Here is a 15,781-nt window from a genome sequence, read left to right on the forward strand (position 1 = left end):
GAGTGTTCCTGCTGCTGGCAGGTGCCAAAGGGGTGTAGGTCAGTGGAAGAGGACCCGCTTTGCATGTGGGAGGTCCTGGCTTCCACCTCCAGGGCTGCTTTTGCTCTTACTCCCCGGCCTCAAATGGGTGAGTGCTGGAGCTGGGGCACTGCTCCTCTCCAGGTGCTGTGGGCCTGCCCTGACCTCCCAGGGCCTGGCTGAGGAGTGAGGAGGGCTGTGTGCACTACCTCTGCTGAGCCCCCTCCTGGAGGAGAGGCAGGCAGCTGTGCTGGACCTGAGCTCAGGTCACTACCCTGCACCACAGATCCACCCCACACACCAACCAGGGGCCCTGCTTGGAGGCAAGGGGTGGCCCTCAGGGAGGGGATAGACATCAGCAGCAGACTGGGTGCTGGCAATCCTTCCTGGCTGCGCTGAGAGAGGTGGTGTGAGGGTGCTGGTCCAGCCCAGGTGTCCTTTGGGACCAGGGCCACACTGCCCTGGTGGCTCTCCAGGGGTAAGGCTGTGAGATTGTCCTGTCTCCAGGTGGAGATCCCATACCACGCGGGAAGTACCTGTCTATGCCAACGGGTAGGGATGTCCGAGCTGGAGGAGCGACATTCCTTACCCTGACCCTGTCTCCCGGTCCTTTTCCCTCTGCCATCACCACTGGCTTGAGCAGAGCCGCAGCTCAGGGAACCCGGAGCTGCTGAGGTCAGGCACAGCTCTGCAGAGGTGGAACTGGTGGGGCCGGCACCCACCTCTTGTTCCTGGGGGGGTTGGTGGCTCTGTCCACCCCATGTCAGTGGGAACAGGGAAGCACAGGCCTGTCCACAGCTGTGCAGAGGTGGGGAGGGCAAGGAGATGGTGCCTTGGCTGCTCCTCTGACAAAAACCTCTGCAACCAAAACGGGGTGTGAGACCCAATGTTTCACTGCAGGGTGCCCAGCCCCTGGGAACAGTGAGCCCAGATTCAGAGAAATAAGGTATAAAAGTGAAGCAAAGAAGAAGGGGGGTTGTGGGGATATCTTCTGAACACAGGACGGTGGGTGCCAGTATGGACACTGACCTGCAGATTCAAGCCACCCCAGGCAGGGACAGGGGAGAAAAGCCCAGTGTCTGTCCCATGCCACCTCCCCACCAGCACTGCCCTCCCGCAGGTGTAGTATTTCTCCCTTACTCTGGCACCTGGCAGAGGTTTGCCTCCTCCTCCTCCTCAGGGAAATGAGAGCCAGGCCCTGGGTGTGGGTGAGGGGGCAGCACACCTGAGCAGGAAGAGCCCATTTCAAGGCATTTGGGGCCTGACCAGTCTGGCCCTGCAGGCTGGGTTCATTCTCTGCAGCAGTGCGGGATCATCTGTGCCCCAGATCTGTGCAGGCTCCTGCAGCTCCTGAGGACCTACATGAGGGGCCTGACGGCGAGACCCCAACCCTCTGCACTGCTGCCCCACGCTGGGAAAGGCCATGGGAGAGAGTAGCCTTCCTAGGGTGAGACCCCCAAGGTGATGGGTGACGCACATGGGCACTGCAAACACAGCCTCCATCCCCTGGGAAACTCCCACCGGGGCAGGCTCCAGCCCTGCATGTCCACAGGGAGAGGTGGGCCCAGAGCTGGGGAGGGAGGGGCTGGCTCTGGGGCCAGGGGCTGCCAGCAGGAAACCTCTAGAGACCAGGGCAAAGGAGTGTGTGAGACTGGGCTCCCCCCAGACCCCCACAGGGTCACCCCAGGGGTGGAGGAGCTCCCAGCAGGGAATGGGCCAACGCTGTCATGGCAGAGGCTGTTGGTGACGGCTGCCTCCTCCCCTCTTCTGCTCTAGGGCCAGATCCTGCTCTTTGCAGTGACCTGCGGCTGCTCCTCGTGGGGAGCCCTGCTGTGGACACCCAACGCACCTTCCAGCCTGCAGCAGAGAAGCCCATCAGGGAAGAGCTGGAGGGCTGTGGAGACCCAACAGCAGGAGCAGGGAGGGCAGTTTAGGCTCCAGGTTCCTGCCCAAGTGTCAAACCCTTCTCCCCACACAGCTCCTGTGTGAAAGGTTTCTCTGCCCGTGGGAGCTGGGACAGGTGAACGCCCCAGCCGAGGGAGAGGGACCCTGGCTCAACTCCCAGCAGTGCCTGCATTAGGGGAGGGACACAAAATACCCTCTGCCATGGAAATGTGCCCACGTTAGCACCCTCCCAGGCAGGCCCTTCTCCAGGCCAGGGGCTGGATGGCAGCTGTGGGTTCCAGTCCACGTCTCACAGGGATCCCTTCTCCCTCCCCCTGGCCTCTCCCTCATCTGCCTCCCACAACGCTGAGGGAAAGGTGCCCCCACCAACCCCCCCCACTCCCATCCCCCCTGCACACAGGTACTGCCCCGACACAAACCGACACTGACACCCCTGGCGAGGCAGCAGGAGGGCAGGGGTGGAGGTAGGAGCGCAGCAGGAGGAGGGGTTCCCAGGGCTGCCATGGGGCCTTAATGCCCCTGCCCAGGAAGGAAGGCAGCTCTGGGGCTGACAGAAGTGCTCGGGGTCTGCAAGGACCCCCAAGGCAGCAGGAACAGCCCATGGAGACTGGAGTCCTGGCAGAGTCATTGAAGGGGCAATCCCAGGCCCGTGTTCCCTAGCAAGTGGCTCTGTACCCTGTGCCGAGGCAGTGGGGAGGACAGCTGCCTCCTAACCGCTGTGGGAGATGAGCCGTGGGCCGTGATCCCCCCTGTGGCTGGCTGGGGTGTTCAAGGCACCACGGCCACCTTAGGGCTCACTTCTGTGGGGCCAACCCCAACACAGCTCTATTGTGGCCTCTACGCTGTTGGACCAGCATGGCCCAGGCAGGGCCTGGGGGAAAGAGCAACTGGGGAACACTGAGGTGAGGAGATGGGCGTTCCTGCTGGGGTGCATCACGGGACCTTGCAGAGAGCCATTTTTGTTGGAAACTTTTGCTGGCAGGATGGAAATATCAGCAGGAATATTCCCCTGGAACCATGGGCTCTCGCAGCCCCACAGCCTGACCCTGAGCCTGCTGTCCCGAGATGTGCCCATTCCCCTCCACCATGTCTTTGTGCTCTGCTCCCCCCCAGATCAGCCTCAGGGAGACACCCCGACACCTGGGCAGGCAAGCACCAGCTCTGGCTCAAACCCCCAAAGACTTTTATTAAGAACAAATATGGAGGCACAGCGTAAAAACAGCATAATACAAATAGAGGACATGCCCAGCTGTTTCTGCTGCCCGTGGGAAAAGGGAAACAGTTCCCTGGTGCTCACGGCTCTCCCAGCTGCACAGTCCTCTCCTCCCTCCCGGCTGCACCCAGCTGCACGGCAGGGATGGGCTCTCCTGCTCTGGGCATCAGGGACTGTTGTGCACTGTCCGCTGGTATCGCAACCTTTGTGTCCTCAGGGCGATGCGCCAGAGACACCTCTTCAGCATCGTCATAGCCCATGCTCTCTGGGGACAGGGACCAGGCATCTCCCTCAGCTCCAGGGGCCCCAGCACTTCTCTGGGAGCGCAGGTTTGCCCCTGCAAGCAGCAAGGCAGGCCATTGCACGTTTGCCCCATGGGGTGCCTCTCCTGCTCTGTAGATCTCCTGACTCCCATCTCCTCACTAGTCCTGAGATGTTCAGGTCTCTCTCCCACCCCCTGGTCCCCCCAAGGAAAAATTCCCAGGGCAGGTTCCCCCATCCCAGGAGGCTGGGCTCTCAGTACAGCAGCGATTCATCCAGCACCAGGGATGGCACCCCAGGAACCGGTAGCGCTATCTTTCCCTCTCACCTCCGGGAGCATCCCTGGGCCCTGCTCCCTCCTCTGGCGCCCTGGGCATTTCCCAGTCTCCCTGCCCAGGGGAAGGATCCTCCCCAGGGTCAGAAACCTCCCTGGCATCATCATAGCCATCTGCTGGGTCTCCTCCGAGCAGGACAGGGACGTCTGAAAGGAGAGGGGAGCTGGTGAGAGTGAGAAGATACATCCCGCAGAGCAGAGGATGGGAGGATGCGCAGGGACATGGGGCTCAGACACTGGTGTTGGCAGCACCACAGGAGACACCCAGTGTGCTCCCCAGCTCTGACGGTGACACTCAGTGACACCGCTGTCCATCACATGTCTGCAGGGACAGGACATCAACCCCTTCCTGCCCCTGTTACCTGGTGCTGAACGTGGACCATCCTCCTCCTCGCTGTCCCTGGGGTAGGGCTGCAGCTTGGTCAAGGACCCCTCTGAATCGGAGCCTGGAGAGAGGCACAGTGGGTGTTATGGGAGTGCGCTCTGCTCCCCTGGCTTGTGGTCAGTGCTGCTGGGGACGGGGGACCCACGGAGCCAGGGCTGAGTGGGGAGGAGGGCTCAGGACTCGCCCTGCTCCCCTGGGATCAACCCTGTCTCAAAGGGCCTCCCAGAGATGCCTGGGGACAGCCCCTTCCCTCACCCCTCAGGTGTCACATAGGGGTGCAGGGACAGGCAGAGAGGGGCTGTCCCCGGCTGGGATGGGCAGAGCTGGTGGGGAGGAAGCTTCTCTCCCAGGCCCAGGACCTGGCTGCTCTCCCCACAGAACCCACAGACCCCAACTCCATGGGCCAGGGGGTTGCAGTGGGTCAGCCCCGGGTGAGGGCCAGGGGAAAGAGTTCTGCACATGTGCCCCTCCATGAGGGAGCCACACCCACCTGACTGGCTGATCCTTGCCTGCTTCTCCCACGCTGGGCTGTAACCGATCTCCTCATACACGGCCTCAGGGAAGGGCTCCCAAGCGCGCTCGGAGCCTGCGGATAGAGGCAGGGCTGGCTCAGGGACAGGCAAAGAGGGGACAGAATCCTGCTCTGTTCCCCCAGCCCTGTTCCCCTGGGCCAGCCCAGGGCTGTCCCCACAACACAGACCCGCTGCGCTGTTCGGTCACCGCTGCCACTTCCTCAGTGAGGGCAATGTCTCCATGGAGATGATCTGGGGCAGTGACACCCTTGCACCGTCCCTTCAGAGACAGACCTTCTGCCCCTCCGGCCCCTGGGTCAGGTCCCTGGTGCTGAGCTTGGAGCAGCTCCCGCTTTTCCTCTCCCCCTGGAGCTTCCCCCTCTCTGCCCCATGGATCCAGAGCATGGCACATGCCCTGCCATGGGGAGGTCAGGGTTGGGCAGAGGAACAGCCTGGGGGTCTGAAACCACGAGTATGGACCCTGCTGCCCCACGTTCTTCCTGGCATCTCCCCTGACCCAGAGCCCACTCCAGCACTGCCCAGAGTGCTGCCAGTGGCAGGTCCTCAGCTGTTTCCCCTCTGCTCCCATCTGTCCCAGCCCAGCTCAGCCATTTGTTTCCTTGCCTCATCCCTAAATCCTCCCTGTGTCCTGACTCTCTCTATCCCTTGCTGCTGGTGGCCCATGGTCAGGCAATCAATGGGGCAGCACATGGGAATGCAGGCAGCACACACTCTTGTCCCCCCAGCTCTGCCTGTACCACTCACTGACACCCCACAGCACCCCTGGCCTTGCCAGGAGGCATCTTCCCCTGGGACCATGGGGGACAGACCCACCTCTGCGCCCAGCCCTGGCGCTTCGCACTTGCCCGGCCAGGAGGGCCAGGAGCAGGCAGAGAAGGGCTCCCAGGATGATGCAGATGATGACGGGCAGTGAGACCTTTTCACTGCTGGTCGGACGGCCCCGAGTGGGATCTGCATGGGCAGGAACACAGAAAGGGCAGCACCAGACCTGGGAGAGGTGTGGGGCCAGGACACCCCAGTCCTGACCCCCATTACACCGGGGGTAAGGGGCCCCAGGGGGTGAGTGATGGGGAAGCTCCCACCCTACTGAGTAAATGACAGCCCTATCCAACCCCCTCCACCGCTACCCCGGTGCCTCCTCTCGGGAGCTTCACACCCCGACAAGAAGGCCCTTCCCTCCAGCTGCGGGTCACAGCCTGGCCTCAAGAAGACCCAGTGCTGGCAGGGAGGACAGGTTACCTGCTCAGGAGGTTGGTGCTGCCATTCTGAGTGCAGCTGCAGAGGAGGAGGAGAGCTGGGCTGAGAGGGTGGGTGTGCAGGTACCAGGGAGCCTCCTCTCTGACATGCCGTGTGTGTGTGTGTGTTTATATGTGTGTGAATGCATGCGTGTGCTTTTAGACATCCCTGACACATCCCACACAAATTGCCCCTCCTGCAGGGCTGCTCAGGGTGGCTGGAACAGAGCCCAGGGCCCTGCTCTGGGACACGGGTAGGATAGCACAAGCACGCTGGAAGATGCCCCTGGGGCCTGCAGGGCCCTGCTGGGCAGAAGACGGAGGACATCCAGCCCCACAGAAGCAGCTGCCCACTTGGGAACAGGCTCCCATGTTCTGCAGGGACAGCCTTGCTCTCAGGAGCTCTGGAGCCATGATGGGACCCAGCAAGGAAAAACGCCTTCCCTGGCTCCTTGCCTATACCCCCGTGAGGAGTCCCAGCCCTGCCGCTCACCTGAGCAGTTCACGGCAGCATCCTCCTTATGCCGGCAGGCACCGCTGTCCCCAGGCTGAGCCCAGCAGTCCTGCAGAGATGGCTCTGTCCCCCGGCACTCCACCTGCTCCAGCCAGATGGGACCTGTCCCCTCCCCAAATGCAGCCTTGTCCAGGGCAGACACTGCGGGGCCACAGCCCAGCTGCCTGCATGCCACCTCAGCATCCTGCAAGTCCCAGGAGTCGTCGCACACCGTCCCCCAGGAGCCGCGGTGCCAGACCTCCACTCTGCCCAAGCACCCATTCTCGCCTCCCACGGCACGAATCTTCTCCCTGTCTGGAGAAGGCAGAGACCTTCCAGGGCACCGGGACAGCAGGCAGAGCCCTGCCAGGTGAGAGGGGCATGCAGAGGAGCAGCTACCTGTGCAGCTTGTGGAGTTTGGGCACACAGTCCCCAGGGCTGGGGGCGTTTCTGACCGTCTCCCTGCAGAAGGAAAAGCTGGCGTGAAGGGGCTGCTGCAGGGGAGTCATGCAGCAGAGGGTGGGGCAGAGCTCTGCTCACACCTCCCCGTGCTGCCTCGCTCATGGCAGCAGCTGAACCCTGGTCATTCAGGGGACACACACAGCAATGTGGGGGACCCTGACTGCTCAGCCCCAAAGGGACCCTGGTTCACAGAAAAGCAGGAGGGTGTCCATGGAGGGGACGCTCCTCGGAGCGCTGGCTGGTCTCTCCTGAGACCTTGCCTGGAGACACCTCTGCCTCCCCCGGGCACTGCTGGGAGCCCGGCTGGCAACTGCTGGTGAATGTGTGGGGCTCTGAGAGCTGAAGTCCCATTTGTGCCACCAGAAGCAGCAGGGTCTGGCACGTAAGGTCAAAGCCCCTGTGGGCCTTGTCTCTGTACTTGACTGTGCCCAGCAGGGAGCAGGAGCTGGGGGGATGCTGGAGCCCGGGTAGCTCAGAATTACCATTGCAGGTGATGTGGGTCTCATCTCGCAGGTCATCGCACGACTGTGGGTCCCAGGGAGTGGAGGGACACTGCCAGAAGGAGCTGTTTCTCTCCCCACACTCCACACGATCCAGCCAGGCGGGGCCAGACACCCTACCATAGGGCAGGCGTGTTTCCAGGAACCCTCCATCCCCGCAGCCCAGCTCCTTGCATGCCAGCGACACTGTTTCGGGAGTCATTGAGTTGGAGCAAACGCTCCCCCACGTCCCGTTATAGAAAACCTGCAGGCGCCCGGAGCAGCCATCGCTGTTCTCCAGCCTCAGGTCCACGAACTCTGGGAGGAAAGTGGCCAAAGGGGAACATGCTGGTCTGGGGCTGTGGGAGCAGGGACACCCCTGCACCCCCCAGGCCCTCAGCCAGGCAAAGGCACGTCCAGCAAGTCCCCCTTGCACACATGGACAGAGAAAAGTCCCGGATGGACAGACAACCCTGCCCTCCCCGCTCACCCTCAGGGACAGCTGAGCTCACCGGGGAACCCTGGTGGGACTGAGGAGACCCATGCATTGGCACCCCCGGGACGGGCTTGGGCAGGGGCTGAGAGGCAGCCAGGGACAGCCTCGGCCGTAGCCATCTCTCCTCTCATCCCAGCCTCCCCAGGCACTGGGGCCTGGGGCTATGGGAGCAGAGAAGCCTCTTCACCCACCAGGCCCTCAGCCAGGCAGAGGCACGGCCAGCAAATCACCCTTTTGCCAGGGGGCAGAGAGAAGTCCCAGACGGACAGACACCCATGCCCTCCCCACTAACCCTTGGGGACAGTACAGCTTACAAGGGACCTCTAGTGGGACTGAGGGGGTTTGTGCATGCGTGTCCCCAGGACAGGCTCAGGCAGAGGCTCAGAGGCAGCCAGGGACAGCCTCGGTCGTTGCCGCCTGTCCCCTCGTCCCAGCCTCCCTGGGCACTGGGCTCCCACCACAGCTCCCGGCACAGACCTGAGCAGACGACTCCTGCGTCCTCTTTGTGCCCACAGTCATGCTGCCCCCAGGACCCTGCTGGGCAGTCCCAGAGAGCAGCTTCGGCCCCAGAGCAGTTCACGGCATCCAGCCAGATCTGCCCAGAGCCTTCCCCGAACTGAGCAGAGCCAACCGCCTCCACCGCCCCTCCGCAGCCCAGCTGGTGGCAAACAACAGTGGCATCGGGCAGGTCCCAGCCATCATCGCAGATGGTCCCCCAGCTGCCCTGGTAGTAGATCTCCACTCTCCCAGCGCAGCGCCCAGGCCCGTTCACCAGCCGGACCTGCCGGCTCCCTGCAGTGGGAAGAAACCCCAGCTGTCATTAGGGGCGGTGCCCACCCAGCCCAGAGCCTGGGGGGGGCCTGTGCAGTGCCACTTACCCCGGCAAACGACCCCCACGTCCTCTGCAATCCCTGCTGCCAGCATGCTCTCGGGCAGGGAGGTGTTGCAGAGGGTCAGGTTGGCCTCGTGCCCTGCACACCTGACCCCTCGCAGCCCCACAGGACCTGTCCCTCTCTGAGGCTTCGGGGGGTTGTAAGCTGTCTCTGCCTCTCCGCACCGCAGCTGCCGGCACACCACGCTGGCCTCCCGCATGTCCCAGTGGTCATCCAGGACCCTGCCCCATGTCCCGTGCTGGAAGATCTCTACTCGTCCGTCGCACCGACTCCCTCCAAGCACCAGCCGCAAGGACGCGGAGCCAGCTGGGCCTGGGGAGAGCAGCCATGCCCCAGCCCTTGGTGGCACCAGGGAGGCAAGCAGCCTGCGGCACGTCTCCAGGCTCTGGCACCCTTTCAGGGCCTTGAAGCTCTGCCTGCCTGTCCCCAGCCCTCTGCGGGAGCTCCTGGGCCAGGGCTCCATGGGGCTGGTTGCCCAGTCCCTGAGCCTTCCTGAGCCAGACGCCAGCTTTGCTGTTGGCGGGCCAGAGACACACAGCACGTCCCTGCCAATGCAGTTGGGGCAGCTTCCGCAGGAGGCAGCAATGGCCAGCAGTGGCCTGGGGATGGGCAGCACCAGGACAGGCTTTGCCCAGCCTCAGCACTGGCACTGGCACTGCTGAGACACCAGGCACAGCCCACACATCTCTGCCCATCTACGTCCCTGGGAATGGGGGACTGGGAGCCTGTGTCCCTGGCAGGGAACAGATCAAGGGGGGACTCTCTGAGCAAACAGGATGAGTTTGGGGCTTGCGCTGACCAGAAGGCAGGGCAAAGCCCAGCCCCGCTCTGCAGCTCACCCCCCTGGTCTGCCGCTGCTGCCGGGGGCACCCAGGCAGCCCCTGTGATGGTGAGTTCAGGCTCTGAGGGTATCTCTCTGTGGCTGGAACAGGGCTGTCTGCAGCCAGGGGGTTGGCGATGATCCCCGCAGCGCTGCCCCGGGCCCATCCCACAGTGGGAGTTCAAAGGAGCCCAGGCCTAGTAGTGGCCCCGGAGCCTGAGCTGCTGACCCGGGGGGCAGAGACGACTGCTCCTGTTCAGTCCTCAGCTCTCCCACAGCAGAGCAGTTGGTCCGAGCAGGCAAAGCCCTCCAGATCCTTCTGGTGAAGCCAGGGTTTCTCCAGGGAGAAATGCAGCCTGGCACTGCAATGGGGTCCCCTGCTTTGGATTTCTCTCTCATGCCAGGGGAAAATGAAGTTAATCCTGTGTTTTCCCAGCACTCACCTGAGCAAATGACAGCAGCGCTGTTCTCATGGGAGCATGGTGAGGCCCCCAAGGCAGTCACTGGGCACTGTCCCAGGTGAGCTTCTGTCCCATCACAGTGGAATGAGTCTTTCCAGACAGGGCCGGTTCCTCTCCCAAAAGGCCCTCCTCTGGGAATGGACTCAGCAAACCCACAGTCGAGGTGACGACAGAGAACATGGGCATCCAAGAGATCCCAGCGGGAGGCACAGAGAGAGCCCCAGGTCCCCAGCACATGGACCTCCACCCTCCCCTCACATGCCGTGCTGCCGTTCACCAGCCGGAACCCTGTGAACTCTGGGAAAGAGAAGGATGAGAGAGGGCGGACTTGTGCTCTCGCTCCCTCAGGAGCTAGAGGAGAGGCCAAATGGACGAGAGCCTGCCATCCTCCTCCTTCTGCATGATTTTAGGGCTGCAGACAACCACATCACCCCTGCTGTCCTCACACCTGGCACGGCACAGTCCCTACCCTGCTCCCCTGTCCCCAGCACACCCCCTGGCATTTAACACCCCAACAGGAGTCCTTACGTGTGCAGGTGACACCAGTGGCGTCCGTGCGGGTGCAGGGCTGGTCTCTGGGGGACCCCCTGGGGCAGAACGCGAGGAAGGATTCATTCCCCACACACTGCAGCTCTCTGTCCCACATGGGACCGACACCTTCTCCAAAGTGAGCTGCTCCGGGGACGAACAGGGCTGTGCCACACTGGAACTCCCTGCAGACCACGTCAGCGGCTTTGGGACCAAAGTCTGAGTCACAGACAGTTTTCCACTGGGTTCCATCATGGATCTCCACGCGTCCTGAGCAGGGGCTGTTCCCTCCAACCAGCCGGACAAATCCTGGAGCAATCAAAGTCCCCAGAGAGTTCCCAGAGCCCTCTGTCCGTTACCTGACCGCATCCCACCTAATCTCCAAGGAGGCCACGGGCAAAGAGTCCCACAAGCACCCCAGCAGCTCCCAGTGGGTGCTGATGGCACAAACACATCAGGGACTGCCTGCCGCTCCTCAGACATCAGCACAGCACTCATGGGCTGGCTTTTCTTCCAAACCCACAGCCACAGATACTGCTTAGAAAAACTGCTGCTGTCCTGGAGACCCTGGGATGCCTGGCACGGGCCCTAGGCACTTGCAGCGCTTGGAGCAACTTGAGCCCAGGGAGATTGGCCCAGGCACTGTTGGCTGCTGCAGCCTGCTCTGCCTGCCGAGCTCAGTGCCAGGCTGAGGAACCCCTGGGAGCTACCAGAAACGCACCTCATTCCCAGAGGGTACACACTCTATGAGTGTACCTGCGGTTGCTGTCTCCACCAGCCCCAAGCTCCAACACCCACCCGGGGAGGGGTCCTCAGCCAGGGCCAGAAGTACACGGCCAGGCATGCACAGCCCCAGCCAACAGCTGGCAGAAGGCAGGAGAGTAGGCAGAGGAGCAGCCCTGGACTGACACAAGCTCCCAAGGCAAGGACAGGCACCAAGGAGAGCCAGAAAGTGCTAGCAAATCCCCCGTGGCACAGGGCAGACAGCGGCTGGGGCCGACAGGAGAGGCTGGGCAGCAGGTCAGCACTGCCTGCACAGGGCAGTTTCCCTGTGAGCTGGCTCTCATGGGGTGACCCTGGAAGAAGAATAGGGTGGCCACGCCACCCTGCTCTTCTGCCCAAGCCCAGTGCTCCTCCCCTGTGAGCAGCCCCTCTGCTTTGGGGGGACTCATGTCTGCCAGGGAACACAACCCAACAGTCCCTGGCCACCTTGGGCCCTTCCCTTCGGCTGTGGGTGGCCACGTGAGCTGCTCTCAGTGCCTCTGCCATGGGGGGACCTCGTCCTCCGTGCTGCCAGATAGCTCCTGCGTGAACAGAAGGAGAAAGTTGGGAACCAACAGAGACTGCGGGGCAGGGTGGGCATTTATCTCCCAGCCCCAGGCACCAACTGAGGGTGGGCTGAGCCACATCAGGGGTCAGGCAGGGACAGGTTCCCACTGGACTTTCCTCAGGGACCGGGGAAACCAGGAATGAAAGTCCCAGCTCAGCAGTGTGACCGGCCACACTAGGCCCTTCTCTAGTACCCCCTTGTTTCCCTGAGGGCACAGCCAGGTCCCTTCCCCCATCCCAGCCACAAAGGTGAGGAATGGGCTGGTCCCTTACCTGAACACGTCACTCCAGCATCCAAACCGTGATCACAGTTGTGTTGACCCCATCCTTTGTGTGTACAGTCAGACAGGGCAGACTCGGTGCCACGACAGCCAACATTATCCATCCAAATGGGGCCAGATCCTGGCCCAAAGTGTCCATACTGAGGAGCTTTAACAGCAGACCCACAGCCCAGCTGCTTACAAACCACTGCAGCATCGGTCATGTCCCAGGAGTAACCACACACGGTCCCCCACTGGCCCTGGTGTTTCACCTCCACTCTTCCAGCACAGCGTCCGCCACCATCCTCCAGCCTCACCACCGCAGCCCCTTCAAACATCAACACGGGACCCATCAGAAGGGCGCTGAGCCCCAAACTGCAGGTCTGGAGGTCCCCCCTGCCCAGGCTGAGTCACAGGCACTGGAGTGGGAGCCCTCCTCCTTCTGGGCTGTCCCTGGGGCAGTGTGGGGGTCCCTTTTCTCCCCATGGGCTGCAAAGAGCTGGGGGTGCCCAGCAGCAGACCTGCTGTGCCATTCACCACCCCACAGCCTGCAGCACCTCCTCCCACCTCAACAACCTCCTGCCCATGCCCACCCGCACACCATGGCTGGCGCTGCACAGAGCACCGTCTCCTCACCATCCCAGAAACCCCTGTACAGCCCTGTGCCCTCAGGCCCACAGCTGCCTCTCCCACCCAGAGAGTCACAGGGAAGGGCAGAAGTTCAATTGACTTGAGTACCTTCTGCCCCTCATCTCAGTGGCACCTGCAAAGAGACCCGTTCTCAGAAGTATCCCAATGACCTCGCTGGTATTCACTGGCCCTGGGCTGTGGGACAAGGGAACCGGCACTTACCCCTGCACAGCTGCACCCAGAGGAGCAGCCACATCACCTGAGGGAACTGGAGTCCCTCTGTGCCCATCCTGAGCCTCCTGCCCTGCTGGCACAGCCCTGCTGCACCCCACTCCCTCTCACGGCTCCGGGGGACTCACGGGGACAATAGCGGTGGGAGGGTAATATATCTCTGCAGATGCCGACCCAGCTGCAGGAGGAGCCAATCGAAGCAGCAGCACCTTTTTAGACATGATCAGGAGCTATCTCCCCTCCGACACAGCCCAGCCCTCCAATGAACTTCTCCAGAGCCGTTCGTGACCATATATGAGGGATGGCTCCGCTTCGGGTGTCACGGTCACAGCGGTGGGGAATCATCACAGGACAGGGCTGTGGGGGGGGGGGCGGGGAATGGATCTGTCACCCCTTGCATCTCGCTGTGGGGACCAGGGGCACTGAGCATCTCCTACGTTGGGCTCATCCAAGAGCCCAAGAGGCAAGTGCCCAGCCATCCCCATGCTACAGGAACCACAGGGCTGGGACTGCACCAAGGTCTGTGTGAGGATGGGAAGGAAACAGCCCCTGCCCCTCCTACAGACCCTGCTGTGCTGGCAACAGCAGCTGGCAAAGGTCCTTGGCCTGGACAAGAGCTCCATCCCAGGAGTGCTGGCTTGCAAAGCCCCATGGTGGGTCCCTTGCAGGAGCTGGAGCTGGGACATGTCCCTGCCCTGGAAGCAGACATGCAGCCCAGAGGCTCAGACATGTCCCTGACTCTCAGCCTGTCACCAAGGGGCCGTTATTCCCCACAGGCAGACTGGGAGCTGGAGCCTGCAGGTGCACAAACCACAGCCCATGTGGCCTCGCAGCCCTCGCCATGCTCCCCCCGCAGCGCCCGTGCAGGAAGTCTGTGGTTTCCTCCTGGCACCGTGCCCTGGCACATCCCTGCGGTGCCCCCGAGCCACCCCCACCCCGACTGCTCCAGCCAGGGCTGCAGGGGCTGCTCCTTCAGCCTTGCAGACACGGGCCAGGCAGCTCCCATCCCCCATGATGCTCCTCTGATGCACACGGCTGCTCTGCACCGAGCCCCACAGCCACGGGGTGCTATGCGTTATATGACCTCACACCCTTCTACTTCTGCTGCTGTGTGCTCATGAGTTACACTGTCACACGTGCGGGTGTGCTGCGTATGGGCTTCTGCTGACCATGGTTCTTCCAAAAAGTCGTATTTGGATGGGGCCTAAATATTATTTTGATGACATCGGAAGCACCCACACAAGCCATATGCCTGATCTTTGCCTAAAAGCTACTCAGGCACCAGTGAAATCACAAATTCGTGCACAAGCCATGTGCATACTCCTGGCCTATGCACCACTCAGCCACAGGTGATGTCATAGCATCTAAACCTGCCATGTGCCTCTTCCTGGCCTCTCAGGTATTCAGGCACCAATGACCTCACAAACACCCACACAAACTATTGGTCTGCTCCTAGCCTATCCGCTACTCAGGCACCAGTGACACAACTCAACCTACAACACCCATGGGCCTGCTCCTGACCTACCAGATAATAGGGCGGCAGTGACTTCACAAGCACCTACACAACCCATAGGCCTTGTCCTGGCCTATCAGCTAATCAGTCACAAATGACGTTGCAAACACCTACATGAGACAAGTTCTTACTCCTGGCCTACCAGCTTCTCAGGCCCCTGTGACCTCACAAAGACATTCACAAGTAATATGCCAGCTCCTGGCCTATCATCTACTCAGGCACCAGTGACCTCAGAAGCGCCTACACAATCCATAGGCCTGTTCCTGGCCTATCACATATTCAACCCAGAGTAACCTCACAAGTAGGTATCTGTCCATTTGCCATGTACTTGCCATTGACGTACTCAGGCTCCAATGACCTCACAAGCACCTATACCTGGTCCTGGCCTATCAGCTACTCAGCCAAGAGTGACATCACAAGTACATGCCAAAGCTCTGTGTCTCCCTCTTGCCTATCAGCTACTCAGGCACCAGTGACCTGATCACCACATATCCACCTATTTGCTGTCTCCTCACCTATGAGGTACAAGGGAACAAGTGACCTCATCCAATCGCTTGCTCACTCCCCCCCCAGGAGGATGGGGGAGACAACTGGAAGGGCAAAATGAGAGAAAAACTCATGGGTCAAGATAATGACACTTTAAGAAATGGTGAAAAATAAAAAAAAGGAAGGAAACACGGGATGGAGAAGCAATCACTCACACCAGCAGAAAGATCCCAGCCAGTCTCCAAGCAATGGCTACTTTGGAGAAACTCCCCTGCCAGTTTTAGTGCTGAACAAGACGCCATATGGCATGGAATATCTCTTTGGTCCGTTTGGGTCAGCTGTCCTGACTTTGTCCCCTCCCAGGCTCTCGCCCATCCCCAGCCTCCTCACTGTGGGGTCAGAATGAGAAACAGAGAAGGCCTTGACATTATGCCAGCACTCATCAGCAATAGCTACAACATCAGTGCGTTATCAACACCAGCCACCAGCGCAAAGCACAGCACCGTAAGGGCTGCTATCAGGCAAATGTACTCCAGCCCAGCCAGACCCAGGACAATCTCCACCCCTTATTCCATACCATTTGCATCCTGCCCAGGTCCTGTAGTATTCAATGCATTGTCATCAGCCACCACCACCCCTTTCCCTGCCCTTTGACATGACATAAACACCGTGTACTGGGTGTGGCTGGTGTGGCTCAGGTGGACCTGGGCAAGTCCCAGCCCACTCCTGACTTCTCCCTTCACTCAGTCATCTGGAGTTTTTTGAAACATGCGATCAGGTCTGGCCTTTTCCTTTTGTTTCTATTCACATTCAAAC

The 15,781-nt window shown here is 61.2% G+C and overlaps 2 protein-coding genes across 2 annotated transcripts in view; one reads left to right on the top strand and one right to left on the bottom strand.

Annotated features, from left to right (window-relative positions):
* The window catches only part of LOC143171613 (scavenger receptor cysteine-rich type 1 protein M130-like), a 30,970-nt gene extending 18,226 nt beyond the window's left edge, over positions 1-12,744 (bottom strand). The window contains 4 exon segments of the mRNA XM_076360667.1: positions 10,517-10,825; positions 12,119-12,470; positions 12,473-12,591; positions 12,594-12,744. Of these exon segments, the coding sequence (XP_076216782.1) occupies positions 10,517-10,825; positions 12,119-12,470; positions 12,473-12,591; positions 12,594-12,744 (931 nt within the window).
* The window catches only part of LOC143171631 (scavenger receptor cysteine-rich type 1 protein M130-like), a 201,344-nt gene that overhangs the window by 154,075 nt on the left and 31,488 nt on the right, over positions 1-15,781 (top strand).

The sequence above is a fragment of the Aptenodytes patagonicus genome, chromosome 29 (assembly GCF_965638725.1).
Source record: "Aptenodytes patagonicus chromosome 29, bAptPat1.pri.cur, whole genome shotgun sequence".
NCBI lineage: Eukaryota > Metazoa > Chordata > Aves > Sphenisciformes > Spheniscidae > Aptenodytes > Aptenodytes patagonicus.